Source organism: Bactrocera oleae, chromosome 3, assembly GCF_042242935.1.
Source record: "Bactrocera oleae isolate idBacOlea1 chromosome 3, idBacOlea1, whole genome shotgun sequence".
NCBI classification, from domain to species: Eukaryota; Metazoa; Arthropoda; class Insecta; order Diptera; family Tephritidae; genus Bactrocera; species Bactrocera oleae.
The window spans coordinates 31,374,565-31,399,662 of NC_091537.1; the positions used below are offsets into that span (position 1 = coordinate 31,374,565).

Sequence of the window (25,098 nt, forward strand, 5' to 3'; positions counted from 1 at the left end):
TTATTTGTTTTTGATTAATGGCGTTTTGTGGGCGTGGCAGTGGTCCGATTACGCCCATCTGCAATACCAACCGTCTCACGGTACCATGAAACATGTCTACCAAGTTTCATAAAGATATCTCAATTTTTACTCAAGTTAGAGCTTGTACGGACGGACGGACGGACGGACAGACGGACAGACGGACGGACAGACGGACGGACGGACAGACAGTCACCCGGATTTCAACTCGTCTCTTCATCCTGATCATTTATATATATATAACCCTATATCTAACTCGATTAATTTTAGGTGATACAAACAACCGTTAGGTGAACAAAACTATTATACTCTGTAGCAACAGGTTGCGAGAGTATAATAAACTCAGTAGAATGTTTAAATATGTAAATAAAATAAGATATATATAAGCAAGGGGATAAAATTTTAAAATTAAAATTCGTAAAAGGATTAAAAATATGAATCATTTTTCATTTCTTATCACTGGAGAATATATGATGTTCTTGTGTATTTTCACAGGAAATCATCTCGTCATGGGATTACTCTGAATATACATAATCCATTAACTCTCTTCAAAGGAGATTTTAATCCACATCGCGAAACTGCATTTATTGTGCATGGTTTCAATGGTAGCGCAGTCGATGTGCATTTGCAGTTTTTAAAAGATGGTGAGTTCATATATTGTTATTAAATAAAGAAATTTAAATAAATTATTATTCTTAATACAATTTTTGCCTATAATTTCCAGCATACTTATCTCGTGACTTCAATGTTATCACTGTCGATTGGCGGCCATTAACACGTTATCCATGCTACTTACATGCGTTGATAAATACCCGCTTGACAGCCCAATGTACTGCGCAGGTCAGTAATAAAATATTAGTCAGAAGTTTAAAGATTCAGGAAAATTTATTTTACAAAAGATCTTATACGCAACTTCTCTAGCAGATAAGAAAGCAGCTGAGACACTTAATAATGTTATCTCCCAGTTGGTAAATTTTTTTCTTGACATACACTTTTAAATAGGACCCAATCTATATGTTCTGGTACTTAATCCACTTAGCATGAACAAATTCATGTTTCATAAAAAGAAACCAATTTTTATACTCTCGCAACCTGTTGCTACAGAGTATAATAGTTTTGTTCACCTAACGGTTGTTTGTATCACCTAAAACTAATCGAGTTAGATTTAGGGTTATGTATATATAAATGATCAGGATGAAGAGACGAGTTGAAATCCGGGTGACTGTCTGTCCGTCCGTCCGTCTGTCCGTCCGTCTGTCCGTCTGTCCGTCCGTCCGTCCGTCCGTACAAGCTCTAACTTGAGTAAAAATTGAGATATCTTTATGAAACTTGGTAGACATGTTTCATGGTACCGTGAGACGGTTGGTATTGCAGATGGGCGTAATCGGACCACTGCCACGCCCACAAAACGCCATTAATCAAAAACAAATAACTTGCCATAACTAAGCTCCGCAATAAGATACAAGACTGTTATTTGGTACACAGGATCACATTAGGGAGGGGCATCTGCAGTTAAAATTTTTTTTTAAAAAGTGGGCGTGGTCCCACCTCTAATAGGTTTAATGTGCATATCTCCTAAACCGCTAATGCCATAATAACAAAATTCACTGGAAGCAAATGTTTTTAGCACTTCTATTGACGGTGTGAAAATAGTTGAAATCGGGTGGCAACTCCGCCCACTCCCCATATAACGGTACTGTCAAAAACTACTAAAAGCGCGATAAATCAAGCACTAAACTCGCCAGAGACATTAAATTTTATCTCTGAGATGGTATAAGATGACTTTATAGGAACCGCGTTCAAAATTAGACAGTGGGCGTGGCACAGCCCACTTTTAGGTGAAAACCCATATCTTGAGATCTGCTTAACCGATTTATTTTACAAAAGATCTTATACGCAACTTCTCTAGCAGATAAGAAAGCAGCTGAGACACTTAATAATGTTATCTCCCAGTTGGTAAATTTTTTTCTTGACATACACTTTTAAATAGGACCCAATCTATATGTTCTGGTACTTAATCCACTTAGCATGAACAAATTCATGTTTCATAAAAAGAAACCAATTTTTATACTCTCGCAACCTGTTGCTACAGAGTATAATAGTTTTGTTCACCTAACGGTTGTTTGTATCACCTAAAACTAATCGAGTTAGATTTAGGGTTATGTATATATAAATGATCAGGATGAAGAGACGAGTAGAAATCCGGGTGACTGTCTGTCCGTCCGTCCGTCCGTCCGTGCAAGCTCTAACTTGAGTAAAAATTGAGATATCTTTATGAAACTTGGTAGACATGTTTCTGGGTACCGTGTGACGGTTGGTATTGCAGATGGGCGTAATCGGACCACTGCGACGCCCACAAAACGCCATTATTCAAAAACAAATAAATTGCCATAACTAAGCTCCGCAATAAGATACAAGACTGTTATTTGGTACAAAGGATCACATTAGGGAGGGGTTTCTGCAGTTAAAATATTTTTTTAAAGTGGGCGTGGTCCCGCCCCTAATATTTTTAATGTGCATATCTCCTAAACCGCTAATGCTATAATAACCTCTAGTGTGAAAATAGTTGAAATCGGGTGGCAACTCCGCCCACTCCCCATATAACGGTACTGTTAAAAACGACTAAAAGCGCGATAAATCAAGCACTAAACACGCCAGAGACATTAAATTTTATCTCTGGGATGGTATGAGATGACTTGTGAAAACCCATATCTTTATACCCGATTTCAACCAAATTCGGTGCATAATATTCTTCTTATATTTCTATGTTATAGTACGAAAATGGGCGAAATCGGACTACAACCACGCCTATTTCCCATATAACACCATTTTCAATTCCATCTGATTCTTTCACTTCACTCCAGTTTGCATATCAAGCAACAATGATTATATCGGCGTAAAACTTTGCGTGAATAATACGTTTTAAGTATGCCACCATGTGACCAAAAATTGTCTAAATCGAACCAAAACTGTGCAAGCCCCTAGGTACTAAATATGTGGACCCCAGTGCCTATAGTTGACCTTTTACCGAAAATATCAGTCAATCCACAAAGAAATCTCAAACGAGTATACCATTTGACTTTGCGAGAGTATAAAATGTTCGGTTACATCCGAAATTAGCCCTTCCTTATAAATAAATCCATATATGCAATGAACTGAAAATATAATATAATATTAAAATGTTTTCCAACGTTACAAAGGAATGAATTATAAATTAATGTTTAAATTAGTAACTAACCTCACAGCTCAAGATACATAAACATACATACACATGTATACAAAAAATTTTACTTTAGCTTATGTACATACGATCTTAAGAATGTTTATTATATCGTATTTAGTTAAAATCAAGATCCTTATTATATATCAAATAAATATTCAAATTATAATTGTTTTATCTATCATTGATAGACTACAATATGCAAGATGTGTGCCAGAAAACAACGAGAACTTTAAATTTAAAATTTCGCGGCATCGGAGACACCAATGTCAGTTTTTATTTCAGCTGTTTTCATTGCTTACTTTACCTGTATCAGTCGCTAAGGATAGATGTGTTTTTATGAGTTTGGCGATTTTCGTTTGTTAAAAGCTCACACTTCGTTGCTTTTTCGTGAACTCTTGGGCAAAAACAATACTGTAACAATGCCCCCTTCGATATTCGCTAGACATGGCTCCGTATGACTTTTTCCTATTACCAAAACCAAAGAGAACCTAAACGGCCGTCGTTTTACAAGATCGATGAAAAGAGCTAAAGGCACTCCCCAAAATAATATAAGCGAATGAATAATTATTTTTTCAAAAAGCTTGTTGCTACAGAGTATAATGCGTAGTTTTGTTCACCTAACGGTTGTTTGTATCACATAAAACTAATCTACTAAACTAATAGATATAGAGCTTTATATGTATATATAAATGATCAGGATGACCGGACGAATTGAAATCCGGATGTCTGTCTGTCCGTCCGTCCGTCTGTCTGTGCACGCTCTAACTTAAGTAAAAGTGAAGATATCGTAATGAGACTTGGTACACATGTTCCTTGGCAAAAAAGTAAGATGAGTTCTTAGATGGGCGTAATTGGACAACTGCCGCGCCCACAAAATGGCTATAATCGAAATTGTCATAACTAAGCACTAAATTAAGATGTAGGACTGTAATTTGGCCAAGGGATCGTAGTAGCAAGGATCACCTGTGGGCTGAAAATTTTGAAAAAATAAGCGTGGCTCTGCCCTCTAAAAATATGGACATATCTCCCAAACCATTTAAGCTAACATAACCAAATCCGGTTAGGATAACTCCAATAAGAACCCCTACCGACAGTGTGAAAATGAAATCTGATGATAATACCGCCCACCCCCCATACAACGGCACTGTTAAAAGCTACTTAAAGCGCGATAAAGCATTAACTAAGTACGCTAGAGACAATAAATTTTACCACCAAAGTGGTAAGAACAGACTTTATAGAAGCTGGGGTCAAAACTTTAGGACGGGCGTGGCAACGCCCACTTTTAGGTGAAATCACATATCTCGGCAGCTGCTGGACCGGTTTCATCTAACCTCGGTATAAAACATTCCTCTGACATTTCTTTGATTCAGTGCGAAAATGTGCGAAATCGGATTACAACCACTCCTACTTCCCATATAACACAGTTTTAAATTCCACCTATTTTCATCTTTCAAGTATGCAAATCAAGAACCAATGAATCTACCGAGATAAAACCTCTCAGTAATATTGCGTTTGAAGTGTGCCACCTTATGACTAAAAATTGTCTAAATCGAACTAGAACTGTTCAAGACCATACCAAATATGCCAGTGCCTATAGTTGATTTTTTGCAAAAATTTCGGTCAATATGTGATATATATAATTGAAACTCTCCTTATAATTTGTCTGTATGTCAAAAATAGATTACATCGGATCAATACTTCCATTAGCCCCCATATACCCAATATAAAGATGTTCGAACTTCTACTTGACTTTATACCACATATATAGACCAATATGTGAGTTATCTCAATGAAAACTAGTATGAGGGCTAAGTTCGGATGTAACCGAACATTTTATGCTCTCGCAAAGTCAAATGGTATACTCGTTTGAGATTTCTTTGTGGATTGACTGATATTTTCGTAAAAAGTCTACTATAGGCACTGGGGTCCACATATTCAGTACCTAGGGGCTTGAACAGTTTTGGTTCAATTTAGATAATTTTTGGTCACAAAATCACAATCAAGTTTTACGCCGATATAATTATTGTTGCTTAATTTGCATACTGGAAAGTGAAAAAATCAGATGAAATTTAAAATGATGTTATATGGGAAATATACGTGGTTGTAATCCGATTTTGCCCATTTTCGTACTATAACATAGAAATATGAGAAGAATATTATACACCGTTGGTTGAAATCGGTTAAACAGATCCAAAGATATGGGTTTTCACCAAAAAGTGGGCGGTGCTACGCCCACTATCTAATTTTGAACGTGGTTCCTATAAAATCATCTTATACCATCTCAGAGATAAAATTTAATGTCTCTGGCTTGTTCAGTGCTTGATTTATCGCGCTTTTAGTTGGTTTTGACAGTACCGTTATATGGGGAGTGGGCGGGGTTGTCACCCGATTTCACCCATTCTCACACCGTCGATAGAGATGCTAAAAACATATGTTATTATAGCTTCAGTGGTATAGGAGATATGCACATTAAACTTATTAGGGGGCGGGACCACGCCCACTTCTAAAAAATATTTTAACTGCAGAAGCCCCTCCCTAATGTGATCCTGTATACCAAATAAGAGTCTTGTATCTTATTGTGGAGCTTAGTTATGGCAATTTTTATTGTTTTTGATTAATGGCGTTTTGTGGGCGTGGCAGTGGTTCTATTACGCCTATCTGTAATACCAACCGTCTTACGCTACCAAGAAACATGTGTACCAAGTTTCATAAAGATATCTCAATTCTTACTCAAGTTAGAGCTTGCACAGGCAGACGGACGGACGGACAGACAGTCACCCGGATTTCAACTCGTCTCTTCATCCTGATGATTTATATATACATAACCCTATATCTAACTGGATTTAGGTGATACAAACAACCGTTAGGTGAACAAAACTATTATACTCTGTAGCAACAAGTTGCGAGAGTTTAATAACAATGCGTGTTTTCCTCATAACAATGTACCCCTGTATCTAAATGGATAAAATTGGGCGAAAACTTCACTTAGCCCCAATATAACTAATATCAGGATTTTCAAACATCCGGCTGACTTTACTCCATGTGAATGGTGATGGTATGCAAAGTCCCTTGATGAAACCCAGGGAGCTTTTTTAAAATAAAATTATAAAAATTTAATTCGCCATACAATAGAAAATAGAGAGTGTGTCCATCAGGGTCAGCTTAAAGCTGTAAGCAGAAATGCCGTAATATCAAAACATTTCAATTCTTACTTTAATTATAACTGATAGGGATTGACTGATGAACATACATATATGTATGTATCTGGATTTCGACCTAATCGTTTTTATATACATACATAAGCATATAATGTAATGAATAATGTAGGTGTTGTGAAGTGAATTAAACTGTTAAAATCTATGGAACCTACTGGAATGTTTAATTTTCTTTATCAATTCTTTAAAGCTACCAACAAACCTTGGTGATGAAATTTTTGTTTCATTGGCTACGATCGCTATAAAATTTGGAAAACATAACAACAAAGAAATATTTGAGCCAATCGCTAGAATCCTCAAGCAATATTTATTGGGTGCAATCGTACGATCTTTGCGAAAAGAAAAATAATACTTGAGTATCGAGTACATATGTATAAGTAAAATAGTTGGATTTTCCACATCTATACTATATTATGCCTTATATTCCTTTCAGGTTTATTCATTCCTCACGCATAATGGAGCAGTTCGTGAAAAAATCACCTGCATTGGTCATTCCCTGGGTGCCCACATTTGCGGTATGATTTCCAACCATTTATCGATAAAACAACATCGTATTATTGGTAAGTAAATTTTTATTGTTGCACATTGATGTCATAAAAAACTTTTGCAGGTCTTGATCCAGCACGCCCACTCATTGAACGTAAAAAAAACCACATCTTCAAATTATCCATAGATGATGCAAATGTTATACAGGTGATTCACACCAATGCAGGCTTCTTGGGACAGGAAGAGAATATAGGTCATCTGAACTATTGCGTTAATGGTGGCAGATTTCAACCATTTTGCAAAGGAAATCCTATAAGTGAGTTAGAATAAACATCTTTATGACAAAGCATACTCAGTTAGCATATAGTTTTAAATATCTGTAAATTTAATGTAGGAAATTTGAGCTAAAATCATATTTTGCTCAGAACCCTCAGAAAAAACTTATCACGTAAAGATTTTCTCTTGATTCGTTGTTGTTGTTTTTGTAACGGTTATCTAATCCTCGCTTAGGTGGTAGGGTTCACTTTGGTTGTCGTCGAAGTCATCTAACGGGAGGCCCAGGAAACAAGCTATCTCAACGGGTTCGGACCATATGGAGAAAGCTTTTAGATGAGTGGGGTTCGTTGGGCATACAAAGAGGTGGTTACTGTCGTGCGAAGGCTCATCGGCTGGCCGATCGCCATGTAAGTTGCCAACAACGTTTCTTTGACTTTTTCTCATGACCTTCCAGCTCTTTACTTGGGCGGTTATCGCGGTTGTGTGAGGAGTGAAAGAACACAGGCTATCAAATGTAACATCTAAAATTTTGGGTTATTGACCTTCGGAATTTTAAGGCCATTGACTCTAATGTTTTAATCCAGTATGTACTCCTTTGTCCGGGTTGTGGTTGCTGTGGATTAAGTAGGGAAGAGCGTTAAGCTCCTTGCAGCGAAGAAGCGAGAAAGATCGGAGAGATAGCCGTCAATATCGTGCAGTCATCAGCGTACGAAGTGATGGAAATTCCCTCTGGTCGTTGAGGGAGTCTCGTGATATAAAAGTTAAACAGTAGGGGGAGAGGATACCACCCTCGAGACCCGCACAGCTCGGAATTTTGACCTCCAAACAGTACGGCTGAGTGCTGACCGCTCAGGTAGTTCATAGTCCACCTCTTCAACCCTGGAGCGAGCGTGGATTGTTCGATCTCCGCAAGTAGCATTGTGTGATTAACTGCGTCAAAAGCTTTTGACAAATCGAACGTTACGAGGATCGTCCTCTCACAGGGTGGCTTTTGGTTTGGGACATGAACTATCTGGGCGTTTATGACCCTAAATGCTATGGTGGTGCTGTGCACTTTTCGGAAGCCATGCTGGTGGTTTGCTAGACTCATATGGTGTGTGAATGTCGGGAATAGCTCCCAATCAGACTCCCCTTTTTGGCGGGTTTCCTAGGTTTCAGTAGTGGTACCGCTATTGCGACTTTCCACACATGTTTTAGCATCAGTATGTTTATTCCATCAGGGCCAATGGACTTAGACGATTTTACCTTGCTGATGACACTCTAAACCTCCCAATTTTGCGCAGCTGACGGGTCTTGTATGTCGAAGGACGCAGTGTGAATAGCCGGCTGAAATAGCTCGCGCACTTTTTCGGGTTCAAGGAGGCATGGCCACCGAATTGAATTTCAACCAGATAATTTGAATCTGATAAGACAAAGCCTCCACAGTAGTCCAAAGTTTACTTACATCGGTGAAGAGGACTTCACATGTCCTACTCATTTTGTCCGCTTATGTTGGTTCACCATATGCCTAATCTCCAAATTGAGATCCCTTTTTCGGGGATCACAGGGATTGGCATGACGTAAGGTGTCCTCTTCGTTGGCTAAAACAGCTGCTTCGGCTGGGAAATTGAGCCGGAAATACGAGAAAATTAGCACATTCCATGCCTAAACGTCTAGCAGAAGCTCTAAAATTTCGAGGCTATCCCACCAGCTATTAAACTTTTTATAATTACTTGATATTATTATATTCTGGTTGATGAGCAAAGACTTTTTCTGTTTAAGTTATTTATTTTTAAAATGGAAATGAACGCTGTGGCTTTTGTTTATTGATTCATTTGAAGAAAAAGTAAATTTTTTTAAGAGAAAAAATATGATTTAATAACACAAAAAAAAATATCTTAAGTGTTTACATTGGGGCTCTTTTTTAACACAAACCGGTTTAGCGTGGGCGAGGGGACGACGAGGAAAGACGAAAGGCTTTGTGTTCTTGTTCGTTTCAGCTCTCTGCTACCCTTTTCAGCATTCCTTTTCACTTTCAAATCTTTTGAATGGTAGCAAAAGCGCTTGGTTTCAAATGAATATATACCATATGTTCAGAAATTTTAATTCTGTTATCTATTTTTTGTACGTAATATGCATATATGTATGCATAGAATAATAGAAATATTTTGAAAAATTGTAAATAAGGAGAAAATTAAGTTACTTAAAAATATTCAATTTACATTAAATGTAATAAGATACCAGTATACATAAAATAATTCTAATAAAAATGGTAACTTTACTGTTTTATATTTACATAAAATATTAAGATGCTGTCATATTTATTTCTTTTAACCACAAAGCATTTAGTTCGAATACCATTTTATTTAAAACATGAATTATAATTAATTCGAGGATGTTTTATAATAAATAGACAAAAATATGCAGTAGGGAAATTATGAATTTTTGATACTTAGAGATTAGGAAATTTCTGTTATAAATTTGGCTTTGAAAATATTAGTAGCGGGTATTCAATACATTCTGGTGGATTAGGGAATTCCCGTCTTACGCGAAACAGTGCAACTAACAAGTGCAAGATAACATTGCAAAGATGCATTAAGAGAAAAACATACTTTTAATAAACACCATGAAGCAGAATGAAGATGATGAACTAATGACCATCAAACGCACTCAATACGGGTCAGGACTGAAGATACAGCCGAAACACCGAACACGTAGTGGACAGATTTAATAACGTACGACAAAATACAACCCTGATGAACAGAAAGAACAACTAGCAACACGACAAAAAGGACAATGGCTAGACAGTAAGTGGCGAGGCATCAACCAAAGCGCACAGCTGCGACCGGCGGACTGAAGTAAGAATTCAAACATTTAAATAATCGGAAACGAATCCGTTATAAAACAACTTGTTATACTAATGAAGTGTTTCAATTATTATAAATTATATTAATTATTATTAAATAATATGAGATAAACGTTAACAAAGCGAAATAAAAAAAAAAACAAAATAAAGCAAAATATTTAAGTGAACCAAAACTTAGTGCGTTGTTTAATGAATAGTTTCCACATATGTATGTACATAAACACATTTTTATAAGTGAAGTAAAACACAATGTAAAAAGGTAATTCAGTTCAAATTGTCTGCATGTAGATATTTCTTCTTTATATTTTTAAGTTCGAAATGCAAAAACAAAAATGTATATTCCTATTTTCATTTGTGATAACGGGATTTTAGTGTAAGAACAAGTAAACATAGGCACCATAAAGTCTGCGTTCAGTTAGCTTGAATTGAGAATACCGTTACTTCTCATGAATTTGTTCGTTCTTTTTACGTAGATTCTATTGTGTTTTAATATAATTAGTCGTTTAAAGAGCTCGTGACGAGTTTTAATAATATTTAAAAAAATGGAAACCAAATGAAAAGAAATTAGTCTGTCGGAAAGAAAAATTATCATTAAGTTGTGAAAAGATGGCGAAAGTTTAGGAAAATTTGGGCAAACTATTGGAAGAACGTATTCTTCTGTCCAGAGCGCCGTAAACAATTAAAAAATAAAGCGGGAAGAACGGAAAATTATAAATATTTTGAAAGTGAACGCTCAAATTATGTCCACAAAGATTATTGAAAACGTAAATATAACCATTAAAGAAAACAATTTGTGCCGAAACTGCTACAAAAATTTTACATAAAGCTGGGTCTCATGGTAGAGTCGCTCGAAAGAAACCATATATTTCACTTGTAAAGAGGCAAAAGCGCGTTGAATTTGCTCATAATTATATAAATAAGTCGCCGGAATTCTGGAGACAAGTAATATTTTCGAATGAGAGTAAATTTTGCATTTTAAAAAACAATTTGAAACAAAGTGCAGAAAATCTTGGATTATCTTCGACATTTTGGTTCTAACAAGATAATGACCCGAAGCATACTGCGGAAATAGTTAGACTTTTTGTACAATGCTCCTAGACAACTAAAAACACCCCCTCAATCACCTCACCTGATAATATTGAGCATCTATAGGATCTGTTGGAAAAAATAATTCATCAGCATACAATAACAAGTAAAGTGGCTTTGCGAAGTGTTATGAAAGAAGAATGGTCCCAGATTACCGCTGAGGAAACAAATAAGTTGGTAAGAACAATGCCAAATCGATTGAGCGGGGTTTTAAACCAACGCGGCTGTCCAACAAAATATTGAATTTAATTTTTATACTCTCGCAACCTGTTGCTACAGAGTATAATAGTTTTGTTCACCTAACGGTTGTTTGTATCACCTAAAACTAATCGAGTTAGATATAGGGTTATGTATATATAAATGATCAGGATGAAGAGACAAGTTGAAATCAGGGTGACTGTCTGTCCGTCTGTCCGTCCGTGCAAGCTCTAGCTTGAGTAAAAATTGAGATATCTCTATGAAACTTGGTAGACATGTTTCTTGGTACCATGAGACGGTTGGTATTGCAGATGGGCGTAATCGGACTACTGCCACGCCCACAAAACGCCATTAATCAAAAAGAAATAAATTGCCATAACTAAGCTCCGCAATAAGATACAAGGCCGTTATTTGGTACACAGGATCACATTATGGGGGGCATCTGCAGTTAAAAATTTATTTTCAAAGTGGGAGTGGTCCCGCCCCTAATATGTTTAATGTGCATATCTCCTAAACCGCTAATTCTATAATAACAAAATTCACTGGCAGCAAATGTTTTTAGAACCTCTACCTACAGTGTGAAAATAGTCGAAATCGGGATGGCAACTCCGCCCACTCCCCATATAACGGTACTGTTAAAAACTACTAAAAGCGCGATAAACCAAGCACTAAACACGCCAGAGACATCAAATTTTATCTCTGGGATGGTATAAGATGACTTTATAGGAGCCGCGTTCAAAATTAGTCAGTGGGCGTGGCACCGCCCACTTTTAGGTGAATACCCATATCTTGGGATCTGCTTAACCGATTTATACCAAATTCGGTGCCTAACGTTCTTTTCATATATGTATATGTTATAGTGCGAAAATGGGCGAAATCGGACTACAACCACGCCTATTTCCCATATAACACCATTTTCAATTCCATCTGATTCTTTCACTTTCCACTATGCATATCTAGCAACATAGATTATATCGGGGTAAAACTTTGCGTGAATAATACGTTTAAAGTATGCCACCTTGTGACCAAAAATTGTCTAAATCGAACTAAAACTGTTCAAGCCCCTAAGTACTAAATATCTGAACCCCAGTACCTATAGTTGACTTTCTACCGAAAATATCAGTCAATGCACAAAGAAATCTCAAACGAGTATACCATTTGACTTTGCGAGAGTATAAAATGTTCGGTTACAACCGAAGTTAGCCCTTCCTTACTTGTTCTTTATCATTTTTAATACTTTTGTAACTAATTTTAAAGCTGAACGCAGACTTAATTGTGACTATGTTTACTTTTCCTTACACTAAAATCCCATACATTTTGGTTTTTGCATTTTGAACTTAAAAATATAAAGAAGAAATACATATAGAGAAGAAAATGTTGAACTGAATTACTTATTTACATTGTGTTTTTACTTCACTTAAAAAATAGTGTCGGGTGAACGCAGACTTTATTGTCTATGTGTATATATATACATGATCAAGATGATGAGACGAGTTGAATTTCGAGTGACTGTCTGTCTGCCCGTCCGTCCATCTGTGAAAGCGATAATTTGAGTAAACCCTAAGATGGGCGTAATCGGACCACTGCCACGCCCTCAAAACGCCATTTATCGAAAACCTATAAAATGTCATAACAAAGCACTAAGTTAAGATATAAACATTTTATTTGGTACAGGGGATTACGGTAGGAAGGGGCACCTGTGAACCAAATATTTTGAAAAAATGGGCGTGGTCCCCCCCTCTAATAGGTTTAGTGTACATATCTCCTACAACACTGAAACTACAATAACCAAATTCGCTTAGGACAAATCCTATAAGAACCCTTACCGACAGTGTGAAAATAGATGAAACCGTCTTCTCCCTTTATAACGGTTTTGTTGAAAACTACTGAAAGCGCGATAAGTCAATAATAAAATGCGTCAGAGATATTTAATTTTACTTCCAAGATGAAACAAATAGGCTTTATAGGAGCCGGGATCAAAATTTCACGATGATCGTGGCACCGCCCCTATTTAGGTGAAATGACATATTTCCGGACCTACTCGACCAATTTTATTTCCAAAAATGTTGGGAAAGAATTTAACATATATTGTTCGAATGGTTTACAATCAAATTTGTATCTTATTAATTATTATTATTGGTCATAGATTCAATTAGTTTTATAACTATATTTTATTCCCCGTCAGCGAAAATTATATTAAAATCATCTTCAAAAAAGATATATCTGACAAAAACTCCACCGCTTTTTCAAGCTTTATTTAATTAAAATATCAAACATTTTGACCAACCTAAGGTATATTTGGAGCAGTAAAGATCTGGAGTGATTTCACCAACTTTCACATTGCGCAGGTATATTCAAAAACAGATTTTCAAGTCATTTTATAAATAAAAGGTGTTTTTAGAGGTATAGAACTTTACATTGCAATAAAACAACGATGGATTATTCGATTGGCATGAATTTTATTTATACGAAAGATAAGCAATCTGGACGTCCAATTTTCGATGACTTTTTCCAACATTTCTGTCTAAATGGTTAAGCCAATGACTTTACATAACCCCACAGAAAGTGGGGGTTAGCGGTCTTAAATAACAAGATCTTGGAGGCTAATTCACAAGTCCAAAACGTGAAATTAGGCGGTCATCAAACGTGTCTTTCAATAAATCGATTGTGGCACGAGCTGTGTGACATGTTGCGCCGTCTTGTTGGAACCACAGCTCCTGGACATCAAGGTTGTTCATTTCATTAATGAAAAAGTTAGTAATCATGGCTCTATACCGATCACCATTGACTGTAACGTTCTGACCATCATCGTTTTTGAAGAAATACGGACCAATGATTCCTCCAGCCCATAAAGCGTACCAAACAGTCAGTTTTTCTGGATGTGATTTTTCTTAGACATACACTTGAAGATTAGCTTCACTCCAAATGCGGCAGGTTTGTTTGTTGACGTAGCCATTCAACCAGAAGTGCGCTTCATCGCTAAAAAAAATTGTCAACGATGAATGAACGTAGTGCGCGATATGAATTCCGCACAGAACCATTATTTTCGAAATAAAATTGCACTATTTGCAAGCGCTGTTCGGGAATAAATCACTTGACAGCTGTTAAATCGGTCGCCATCTTGAACAGTAATGCCAACTTAAAGTTCTATACCTCGAAAAAAACACCCGTTATATAACTCATTCACTGATCGACATATTTAGCATAGTGTTTGTTAGAATAACGAAAATTATTATATGTAGTATATGGATGTTTGGCTGATTCGTAGTCCAATATCACATATTTTCGGCATTAAACGATAGTATGTCCAATATTATACTTTCAGTTAATTTTTTTAAGATGTCTTACATATTGACTGATATATACGGTTTAAAGCCAACCGGAAGTTTGAAAGTCTTATATTAGATATATGAGAGATAGGGGAGGTATTTATTGCCACATTTTATTAACAGAAAAAGATGAATTCGGAGTTTTAATAAGGTACCTCACATACCATCACCAGTATATGCGGGATAAAGACAACCGGAGGTTTTAAACTCCTGATATTAGTTATATGGGGGCTGGGCCAAGTTTTTACGCGATTTTATCCGTTTTATGCACAACTATGCATTGTTATTAGAAAATCATTATCTTTCAATTTCATTCAGATGACTTACATATGGACCGATATTTGCGGTATAAAGTCAGCCGGAAGTTCAAAAATTTTTCTATTAGGTACATGGGGACTGAGTTAATTATTGATCCGATTCAACCCATTTTTGGTACACGGGCATATTCTTATCAGATAAAGATTCTCTTTGAGTTTCTATAATATATCCCATAGATTGACCAATATTTTCTATAAAAAGTTCGCAATAGCAACTGGGGTCCATATATTCGGTACCTGGGAATTGCATAGTTTTGATCCGATTTGAACAATATTTGGACATAAGCTGGCACACTTCAAAGGTGTGCAAAGTTTTGTCCCGATATATTCAATTTGTATACTGAAAAATGAGAGTATCAGATGAAATTTAAAATTGTGAATTAGGCGTGATTGTAGTTTGATTTCGCCAATTTTCGCACTGCGACATAGGAATGTCAGAATAATGCTACGTACCGAAATTTTAAATCGGTCGAGCGGGTACGGTTACTAAAAAGATCTACCCTGAGCGAACTTGGTTATTATATCTTGAATGGTTTAGGAGATATGGTGTAGCACACGGCATATGTCTTATTTAGCCCAACCTAATAACCACCACACATTTTACACAATATTTATGTGAAACGCAGGATTTATCTTGATTCCACACAGGAAATCCAAAATAGTCTAAATTGCACTGTTCAATTAATTACACATATAAAAAACTGTCGTGGTCGTTAGAACACTGTCGTGGCATTTTTACGATGTAGCAAGCGTATGTATATATGATGGAAGTTAATCGAATGGAATAGTTATACAGTCGTTTTAATGAAGTTATTTAAAACAAGTAAGAAAGGGTTAAGTTCAAGTGTAACCAAACATTTTATACTCTTATTTGCTCTTGCTTGCAAGAATCAAAGCCCGAAAAATTCCTTCAGGTGCTGGCAAAGCTTTACAATAAAAAATGTTTCGAAAAAATTAAACATCCATTAATCGATTAAATCTTGAAATCAGAAAAAGGGACGGGCTGATTGCATTCTTTTTGACATGACTCAGGTATACTCGAGAATATATTTTGAAACAACGTTGTATATTATGTGACATATTCGCCATAAAACTTATTAGAATAACGAAAATCATTATAAGTAGCATATGGGAGTTGGGGTAATATTGACCAGACTTTCTGAAATTTTTGCATTACAAGACACGGTTTCAAAGTGTAAAAGAACCTTTGCCAATGTAAAGAAATTTATGTTTATTGTGGGTATTTTTAAAACTGTGAGAAATAATTATGCAATAATGATAAAGTCATTCCACGACACATACTATGACTTAATATCGACATTACACTTTTTATTTAATGAAATATCGAAATCATTGAATACACTTTAACATTAAAAACATAAATGGTTGTGAATCCTGATACGTGGCATACGTTTAATCTGAAAAAGTATGAATCAATCCATATGTATACTATTTTTAGCTTAACCCATTAGAGCATAGAGGCCTTAAAAAATAACGCTGCGGAAAAGTTAAATATTTTTGTATGCATCGTTTGATGAATACAAATTACAACCAATAACACTGGTAAACACTGTCACATGAACTTTGAAATTATGTTTGTTTATGTTGGTGTACCCTAATTAGATTGATTTGGTTTTAATAATTTGTTATGCCAATAATTTCGACTGAATTGAAGGATCATGTAAGGGATTTTTATTTTTGTTTGACTCAAACCAAAGCATTACAACCAAGTCCAAACATACTACCCAGTATCCAAACTTGTCTTCGGCCCACAAACTTATACTACATAGTGCCGAACTGTATGTGCCAAAGCCTCCAAATTGATCAGAAAATCAGGATAATGGATTTGTATATTTAATAGAGAAATTCTAACGAAACTTGGCGAGGCAAAAATTAAGGAGGTAATATTTATAGGTTCACAAATACGGCAACTTATAAAGGATAAGAGCTTCGAAGCAAAACTGAATAATTAGGAAATACTCGCCTGAAAATTTTATATGAACGTTGTCCAAATATTTCTAGCAAACCATAAATCGGAAAACTACAAAGACTTAATAAATGAACTTATAATGTCATATAAAGCTTTGGGGTGTAATATGCCCTTAAAGATACATATTCTAGACTCTCATTTTTATTTCTTTCCGGCAAATTTGAGTGTTGTGAGCGACGAACAAGGCGAGAGGTTCCATCAGCATATTTCCTTAATGGAGTGGCGCTATCAAGGGAAATGGAGCTCAGGAATGCTAGCAGATTATTGTTGGAGACTTAAAAAAGATATTCCAGAAGCCAAATATTTACGAAAATCATAAATATTTTTTCTATATTAAGAAATTTCATTTTCAAATGGACCAAATTTTTGTACTTTTTAAGAAAATATATGTTTCCTTAAAACCTGACGTGTAAATTTTTTTTCTTTCACATATTATTGTTTAGTGGCCCTTCAAATTTTCATATTACTTTTCATGTGACAAAGAAATAAAGTATAAATTTTTTTAAGTAGTGTAATTAACGATGAATGAAGCATTCCTGAAATACGGCGATTTATCAGAAAATGTATTTATCGATGAATGTATGATACCATACCATAGCAAACACTTTGCTAAGCAATTCATTCGAGGTTAGCCAAGTCAGTTTGGATATAAGGTTTGGGCGATATGCAGCAGGAATGACAATTTATTTAATTTTATTATTTATACTGGAAAAAATCCCAATCCCAATGAGTCGTCCTCCTCTCTTGGAATAGGTGTATCAGTTGCAATGGAATTGATTATAAACAACAATTTACCGCCAAACCTTGGTCACAAAATATATTTGAATCGCTTTTTTTCGTCCTACAAATTAATATCATATCATTCTTAGAAACGAAAAAAAAAAACAAAATATGAAAACAGATGGTCGTGAAACTTATGATTATCGATACGATAATAATTCTGGGGTTTTAGTATGCGCATGGAAAGATAATCAAATAGTTGTATTGTTTACAACATTTGATACCGTAGAAGGAACCACATGTCTTCGATGGTCAAAAGAAAAAAAAGAAAAAATTAGTACCGCTCAACCACAAATGTACGCTAACTACAATAAAGGTATGGGTGGTGTGGACTTTTTAGACGAAAAGGTCAATGTATGATCTCGATATCCCGAATGAGGCAACATATGTGGTACTGTCCTCTTTTTATACCCTGAACAGGGTATATTAAGTATGCCACGAAGTTTGTAACGTCCGTCTGTCTGTCTGTCTGTATATATGCAAACTAGTCCCTCAGTTTTTAAGCTATCGACCTAAAATTTTGCACCTATCCTTTCCTCACTAAAAAGCTGGTCATTTGTCGGAACGATATCGGACCACTATAGAATATAGCTGCCATACAAACTTAACAATTGGAGTAAAGTGCTTGCATGGAAAACTTTTTCATTTGACGAGGTACCTTCACGAAATTAGGCACCAGCTATTGTTTAAGGCAACAATGTATTCTCCGAAGAAATTGTTGATATCAGATCACTATATCATAAAGCTGCCATACAAATTGAACTATCGGAATCAAGTTAGTGTAAGGAACCTTTGTATTTGTGAAGCCTATTAAATTTTTAAAGGGAATTATCCAGATCATTGTTGGAGAAGTATGGAGTGGAGAGGATGAATTCTATCAGCGATGATTGATGCCAGTTTCGATGGACATAGAAATTGGGTTGATTCAATGCCCTACTGTGGCAAAAAATCTAAGTACGTTTGCGTAAAATGTCAACGCCCGCTTCATCCAAAAGAATGCATTATGACATTCCGTAATGTAAATACGAGCTTAATGTAAATTTAAATAAAATTACAAGTAAACACATCCTCTAATATACATATTTATTCAATATGAATGGTATTCCATGCGCGTTGACCTTAATAAAGGACGCTCTGTAAAAGTAAAATAATTAATTTTCCAAATGATGGGAGTACATATATATTTCTTTATTTAGCTTAAAATAAGGTCACTTTCCAAATTTCATAATTCTACCTTTACTAGTTTCGTCTGCGCACTAATGGGCTAACCATCATATACTATAGTGAATAATAAAAAATATAAAACTATTTGACTTCAAACTTCCATTCCCTAGGACGATCCCGTTGCTCGCATTTTTTAAGCATTTGCTTCCTCGCTAGTGCTATGTTCAAACATAAAAAATTTGTTGGTGTTTCCTGCCCAAATGGATGTAGAGAATCGTCTAAACTTTTACCGTTTAGTGGGAAAAATTCTTTTGGAGTTATTACACAAACGCAAGAATATAATATTGGCAATGATGCCCCTGACGAGTATGTATTGAATAAATTTTTACTTTTAATACACATTTATGCATAGTAATTATATTTTTAATACAGCGCGAGAGGTTGTTACTGCATCGACATGCCGTTTGTAAAACATTGTCCATTCAATGACTAAAATTCAGTACAATCATCGTTGTGTGCGTGTATATAATATTATATTTAAGATATTATAAGATAACCATGAAATTATGTAATTGTACGCAACTTAAATTAGCGGCGTTGACCGGAAAGCTATTTAAAATAAAAATATTTGACTTAAAGCTTTTGAAGCTAATAAGCGACTGAACTGCTATATCATTATTTCACTTATTTTTATACATTACTTTCCTTAAGTCTAGATAAAAAGCCAGGCTTACATTCTAGGAAGTGTATGCTATTTCTATTTATTTGATTTTACAAATTTATTAAAATTTCTTGTATTAATTTTGAAGTTAATGTATATACAATAATTAATTTATGCATAAAGTATGCAATTATGCTTATTAATATAATATTATCTTAGTAAATGACCACCAAATAGAATTCCATTTTTTCTCCTGTTTTATGAGAGTTAGTATAAATACTTAAATAGTTCACAATTTTCCTTGTAGTATTTTCATATGTTTTGTTATCTATTCTTACATGAATCGAAAAAGTTATTAAGTAAACTCCTATTGTGTATAAATTTTGTGATTAATAACATTGTGTTTCCCCGGTTTTATTATGGCACCGTATTTTATAGTTATTATTGATTCATTTGCTTCTTTTTTTTGTACCATTAGTATTATATAGTAGTTTAGTAATATAACTAAAGGAACTATGAATTTTAAAACAAGTTAATATGGTACCAAATTTGATTGTAATCCATTGACCATTTCGTCGAACAATGAAGTTGAATTTTTTTCGCTACATTTCTTAATATATAGTATTGCCAGCACTTGAGGGTATTTCCCCGGCTTGCAAGAGTATAAAATGTTTGGTTACAACCGAGCTAGATCTTTTTTACTTGTTTTTATTTGTGATTTAATTTATTTCTATCCATATATATTGTATTTTTTCGTATATAACTTCTTCTCTATTAAAATTTTTTTGAATCCTTGTTTGGTTTTGGTGCTCTTACATTTTTTTTGAGCATTTTTTAACATATCTTTCATATTTTCGTAAATTACTTCATTAAATAAAATAGTACACGGTTTTTTATCTACTACTGAATGAATTATTTTATTATATTGTTGAACTGCTCTTAAAATTGACTCAAAACTTCTTATTAAGCTGTGTTCTTGTTTTAAACATCTAAAAATTTCTATTAGAGTTGGATGAAGTATTTCTACTTGACCATTGCTAATACTGTAGCGTGCTGTGCAATAATAAATTTGTATTTTTAACCTTTACATCAAAGACTTGAACTGTATTGTACTTAAGCCTGGCTCATTATCTATAACTATACTTTTATCATTTGGAAATGTTTGTAAAAGTTCCAAAACTTTACCTTCTAGATTGAATTTGTCTTCAATATGTCTCAGAACTAGATATTTAGAATAAGAATCTATACATGTAAGAAATATTAGTTTTTCTGCGAAACAAATTTCTACAAGGAGTTGTTTTCCTTATTTTTCAGGTATTGGTGCTTCTCCTATTGGAATTAGTTTCGAGTATCTTTTGTATTTGTTATTATTACATATGTTACAATTTTTCACATATTGTTTAAATTGTTTCATCATTAACGGTCAATAATATTGTTACCTAATTTGTGCCAAAACTTCCCTATAATTTTTATCCGCCCTATTACACTGGAAAACAGTAGCTTTGTTTTATGAAGTTTTTTACCCGATTGTGTATGATTTTGCCACGCTGATTCCAAATCTGTAATTTTTCTCTAGCAGCTCTAGTTTTCGACTTTTTCCATTTCATATGAACATATTTCATTTTTAGCCAAAAATACTATAATTTTAGAATTAAAGAATACATATATTGCTCTTACTTAACATAAAAAAATTCTTTTATGGCTGTCTTGCATGAGTAGAAACATCAGTCTTGTTTTGAATGCTTCAGCAGTAATCAGCCATTATATTTGTATTCCAACGACCCTGGTATCGCCCTTTCACAGTGCGAATATCCCGAGAAAACGTTTTCCTTTTTCTGCGCTTAAGTTGCCTAATTTTCTGAGAAGCGGTCTAAATGGCTGAAGAGGAAGTGCATCTTGATGCTCATGTTACACTACTAGTCTTTGGAAGTGCAACATGAGCTGCTCAATTTGTTGAATGTAGTCTAGAGACTTTTTGTTTCCGAAGAAATTTTGCGCAACCCAAATAATTTCAATCCATGCGGATTTAATTATCTGCATTACAATCAGTAAAAAGTTGGTCCTTTATTGAACTAATAAAAATTTGATTTGATTTGAGGGCCGGCAAAAATATTAGCCTTAATTTTTTCAGTGCTCAATTTCGGAAATATTTTACGGATATTTTTAAAACATTCCCCTTCCTTGTTTAGAGCTTTTACAAGTAGTAGCAAAATGAGGCTCCTACCCCCCTTGGTGAAAGGAAAAATATATACATACACATATATATGCGTGACCAGAAGTGTATATTTTGCCGATTTGCTTTACTTTTATAGTTTGTAAAGTGTGTGTGTGTGTGGGTGTGGTGGGACTTTTTTCTTTTCGTATGATAAAAGTGCATGAGAACTTTTTAAAAGCACATTTTGTTGATATTTTTAATTTAAGTGCAAGTTTGTATATACAGTCAATTTTGATGAATGTGTAATAATAAAAGAAACAGATTTTTTTAAATTTTTTTTTATTATATTTTTCGTTTGTATATTTATATATTATTTTAAAACATTTGAACATTTATAAATAAAACATTTGTTACAACTAAATTGAATAAATACATATAAGCTTTTTTGTAAGAGCTTAGTATGGGTAAATGTAACAATTCCTTTATATTTATAATTATATACAATTCCTAAAAGTTCTTTAAGAAGTTTATCTTTACGGATCCATTCAACTTCACAGCTAATATTATGTTTTTTTGTTGAAGTTTGATTGCATTCTAAAGCATCAAACCACTGTTGTATTAAAAATTTTAATATTTGAATATCTCCATCATTTTTAAAATTAACTTCAAATGAGGGATCTTCTTTCATCTTACTATTTAAAATAAAATTTCCAACAGTTATGAACCCTTTAGTGTCTAAACTCCCCTTTATAGGAACTGCTGCTGGTGTTAATTCACAAAGATCAATACAATTATTTACATTTGCAATGTTAGCTTTTAGTTGGGTGACTTTTTGTGGAGAACCCTTATCTTGTATTATCTTTACAGGTCGTTGTCTCTTACGCTTAGTTAACACATGTACTCAAGATGTACAAGAACATTCATTATGCTGATTGTTATTTTATTAAGTGTTCGTATAATAACCAACTGAATCGTTATAATATATAGCGGTATTGATGCTCCAAAACATATTTTTAAATGTACTTTAAATGATGTTTTAGATATTTACAATCTATATTTGAGTAAACCAGTTAGAATACTTAAATTAACTGTCAACCAACGTAGACGTCAAAAAGAGGATATAGTCTGTCATTTGTGGAATGGAACTTTTATTAAATGATAGGGTAGCAGACCATTGTCATTTAACTGGTGAATATAGAGGCCCGTCACATAGAAAATGTAATTTAGAATATCAGATAGCAAATTTTATTCCAATATTTTTTCATAATTTATCGAAATATGATTGTGATCTATTTATAAAAGAGTCGTCGTCTGTTAAGAGGGATATAAACATTATTTCTTTAAACAAAGAATTGTATATTTCGATATCAAAGAAAATTAAGGTTAATGATAAAATATCATTGAACTTCGGTTTTTAGATTCATTTAGATTCATGCCTTCTAGTTTAGATAATTTATCTAAGAATTTAAATAATAATGCTAATATTGATTTACAAATAACATTTAGTGAAACGTAAAAGTATTTTCCCATATGACTACTTAGATTCAGAAGAACGTCTCAACGAAACACAACTACCATTTCGTTCATATTTCTTTAATAAATTAACAAATGAGTCATGTAGTATCGATGATTATCAGCATGCACAAAATGTTTGGTAAACATTTAATTGTTCCATTTTATTAGATTATTTGTTGTTATATTTAAAAGTAGATGTGCTACTCCTCAGTGGCATTTTTTAAAATTTTATAAAATTTATGTAAAGGAATTTATCGACTAGACCCATGTCAATATTCTACATCTCCAGAATTATCTTGGGATGAAATGCTTAAAATAACTACAAGTAAAATAGAAATAGAATTGTTGACTGATGAAAACATGCATAATTTTATTTTGTCGGGGATTAGGGGAGGTATTTTTCAATGTTGTAAACGGTATTCAATTGCTAACAATAAATATTTAAGTGATTACGATGCGACTAAGCTTTCAAATTATATAATTTTTTTAGATGTTAATAATTTATATGGTTGTGCTATGTCACAATATATCCCTCATAATAATTTTGAATGGGTTGAAAACCTAGAGGAGATTGATTTAAATAACTATCATAGAACATTATCAGCAAATAAGTTTGAAGAAAATTTCTTTAAATTATTAAATTATGCGGTGTATGGGAAAACTATGGAGAATGTAGATAAAAGAGTAAATATATTAGTACAATATTGGAATAATACTAGTATCGGAAGAAGCGGTAGAAAAAAATTAGGTGCTAGAGCCTTAATCGCAAAACCAAATTTCCACAGCTTTCACCATTTTAGAACTTTCTAAATTTAAAATGTATAGTTTCCATTATGATTATATCAAAGAGAAATATAACAAGGAAGGAAGGGCTAAGTTCGGATGTAACCGAACATTTTATACTCTCGCAATGTCAAATGGTATACTCGTTTGAGATTTCTTTGTGGATTGACTGATATTTTCGGTAGAAAGTCAACTATAGGTACTGGGGTCCATATATTTAGTACTTAGGGGCTTGAACAGTTTTGGTTCGATTTAGACAATTTTTGGTCACAAGGTGGCATACTTTAAACGTATTATTCTCGCAAAGTTTTACCCCGATATAATCATTGTTGCTTGATATGCATAGTGGAAAGTGAAAGAATCAGATGGAATTGAAAATGGTGTTATATGGGAAATAGGCGTGGTTGTAATCCGATTTCGCCCATTTTCGCACTATAACATAAAAATATGAAAAGAACGTTAGGCACCGAATTTGGTATAAATCGGTTAAGCAGATCCCAAGATATGGGTTTCCACCTAAAAGTGGGCGGTACCACGCCCACTGACTAATTTTGAACACAGTTACTACAAAGTCATCTCATACCATCCCAGAGATAAAATTTAATGTCTCTGGCGTGTTTAGTGCTTGGTTTATCGCGCTTGGGAGTGGGCGGGCTTGTCACCCGATTTCACCTATTTTCACACCGTCAATAGAGGTGCTAAAATTTGCTTCCAGTGAATTTTTATATTATAGCATTAGCGGTTTAGGAGATATTCCCATAAAACCTGTTGTAAATTGTACGGGAAAATTGTATTGATACTTATGCTTATGGTCATTTTGAATCATTATATTAGTAGTACTTTATTATGTAATATAAGAAAGAAAAAAAGAAAAACGAAATAAACAGTTTATATTTTACAATATTTATTTTTTATTAAATAAAAATTTTAAACATAATTGACCTCATATTACTGTGTTAAATTTTTGTTTCCAAAACTATCAAACTATTCTTTATAATTTTTGCTTTTATAGTACGCTACCCAATGAATACCAGGACCATCAACATCATCTATGTTA

At 34.1% G+C, this 25,098-nt stretch overlaps 1 protein-coding gene across 3 annotated transcripts in view; it reads left to right on the forward strand.

Moving 5' to 3' along the window:
• Nucleotides 1-19,597, forward strand: part of LOC106624338 (lipase member H-B) — a 67,768-nt gene extending 48,171 nt beyond the window's left edge. Inside the window, exons 3-8 of one of the 3 annotated variants that reach the window (XM_070106360.1) lie at nucleotides 514-662; nucleotides 743-858; nucleotides 6,890-7,016; nucleotides 7,067-7,258; nucleotides 7,453-7,625; nucleotides 19,098-19,271. In XM_070106360.1, the coding sequence (XP_069962461.1) occupies nucleotides 514-662; nucleotides 743-858; nucleotides 6,890-7,016; nucleotides 7,067-7,258; nucleotides 7,453-7,625; nucleotides 19,098-19,124 (784 nt within the window). In that variant the 3' untranslated portion in view covers nucleotides 19,125-19,271. Of the gene's footprint in view, nucleotides 1-513; nucleotides 663-742; nucleotides 859-6,889; nucleotides 7,017-7,066; nucleotides 7,259-7,452; nucleotides 7,626-19,097; nucleotides 19,294-19,359 lie in introns of those variants that run through there. The other 2 variants (XM_070106359.1, XM_070106358.1) reach the window with 2 other exon arrangements.
• Nucleotides 19,598-25,098: the final 5,501 nt, after the last annotated feature.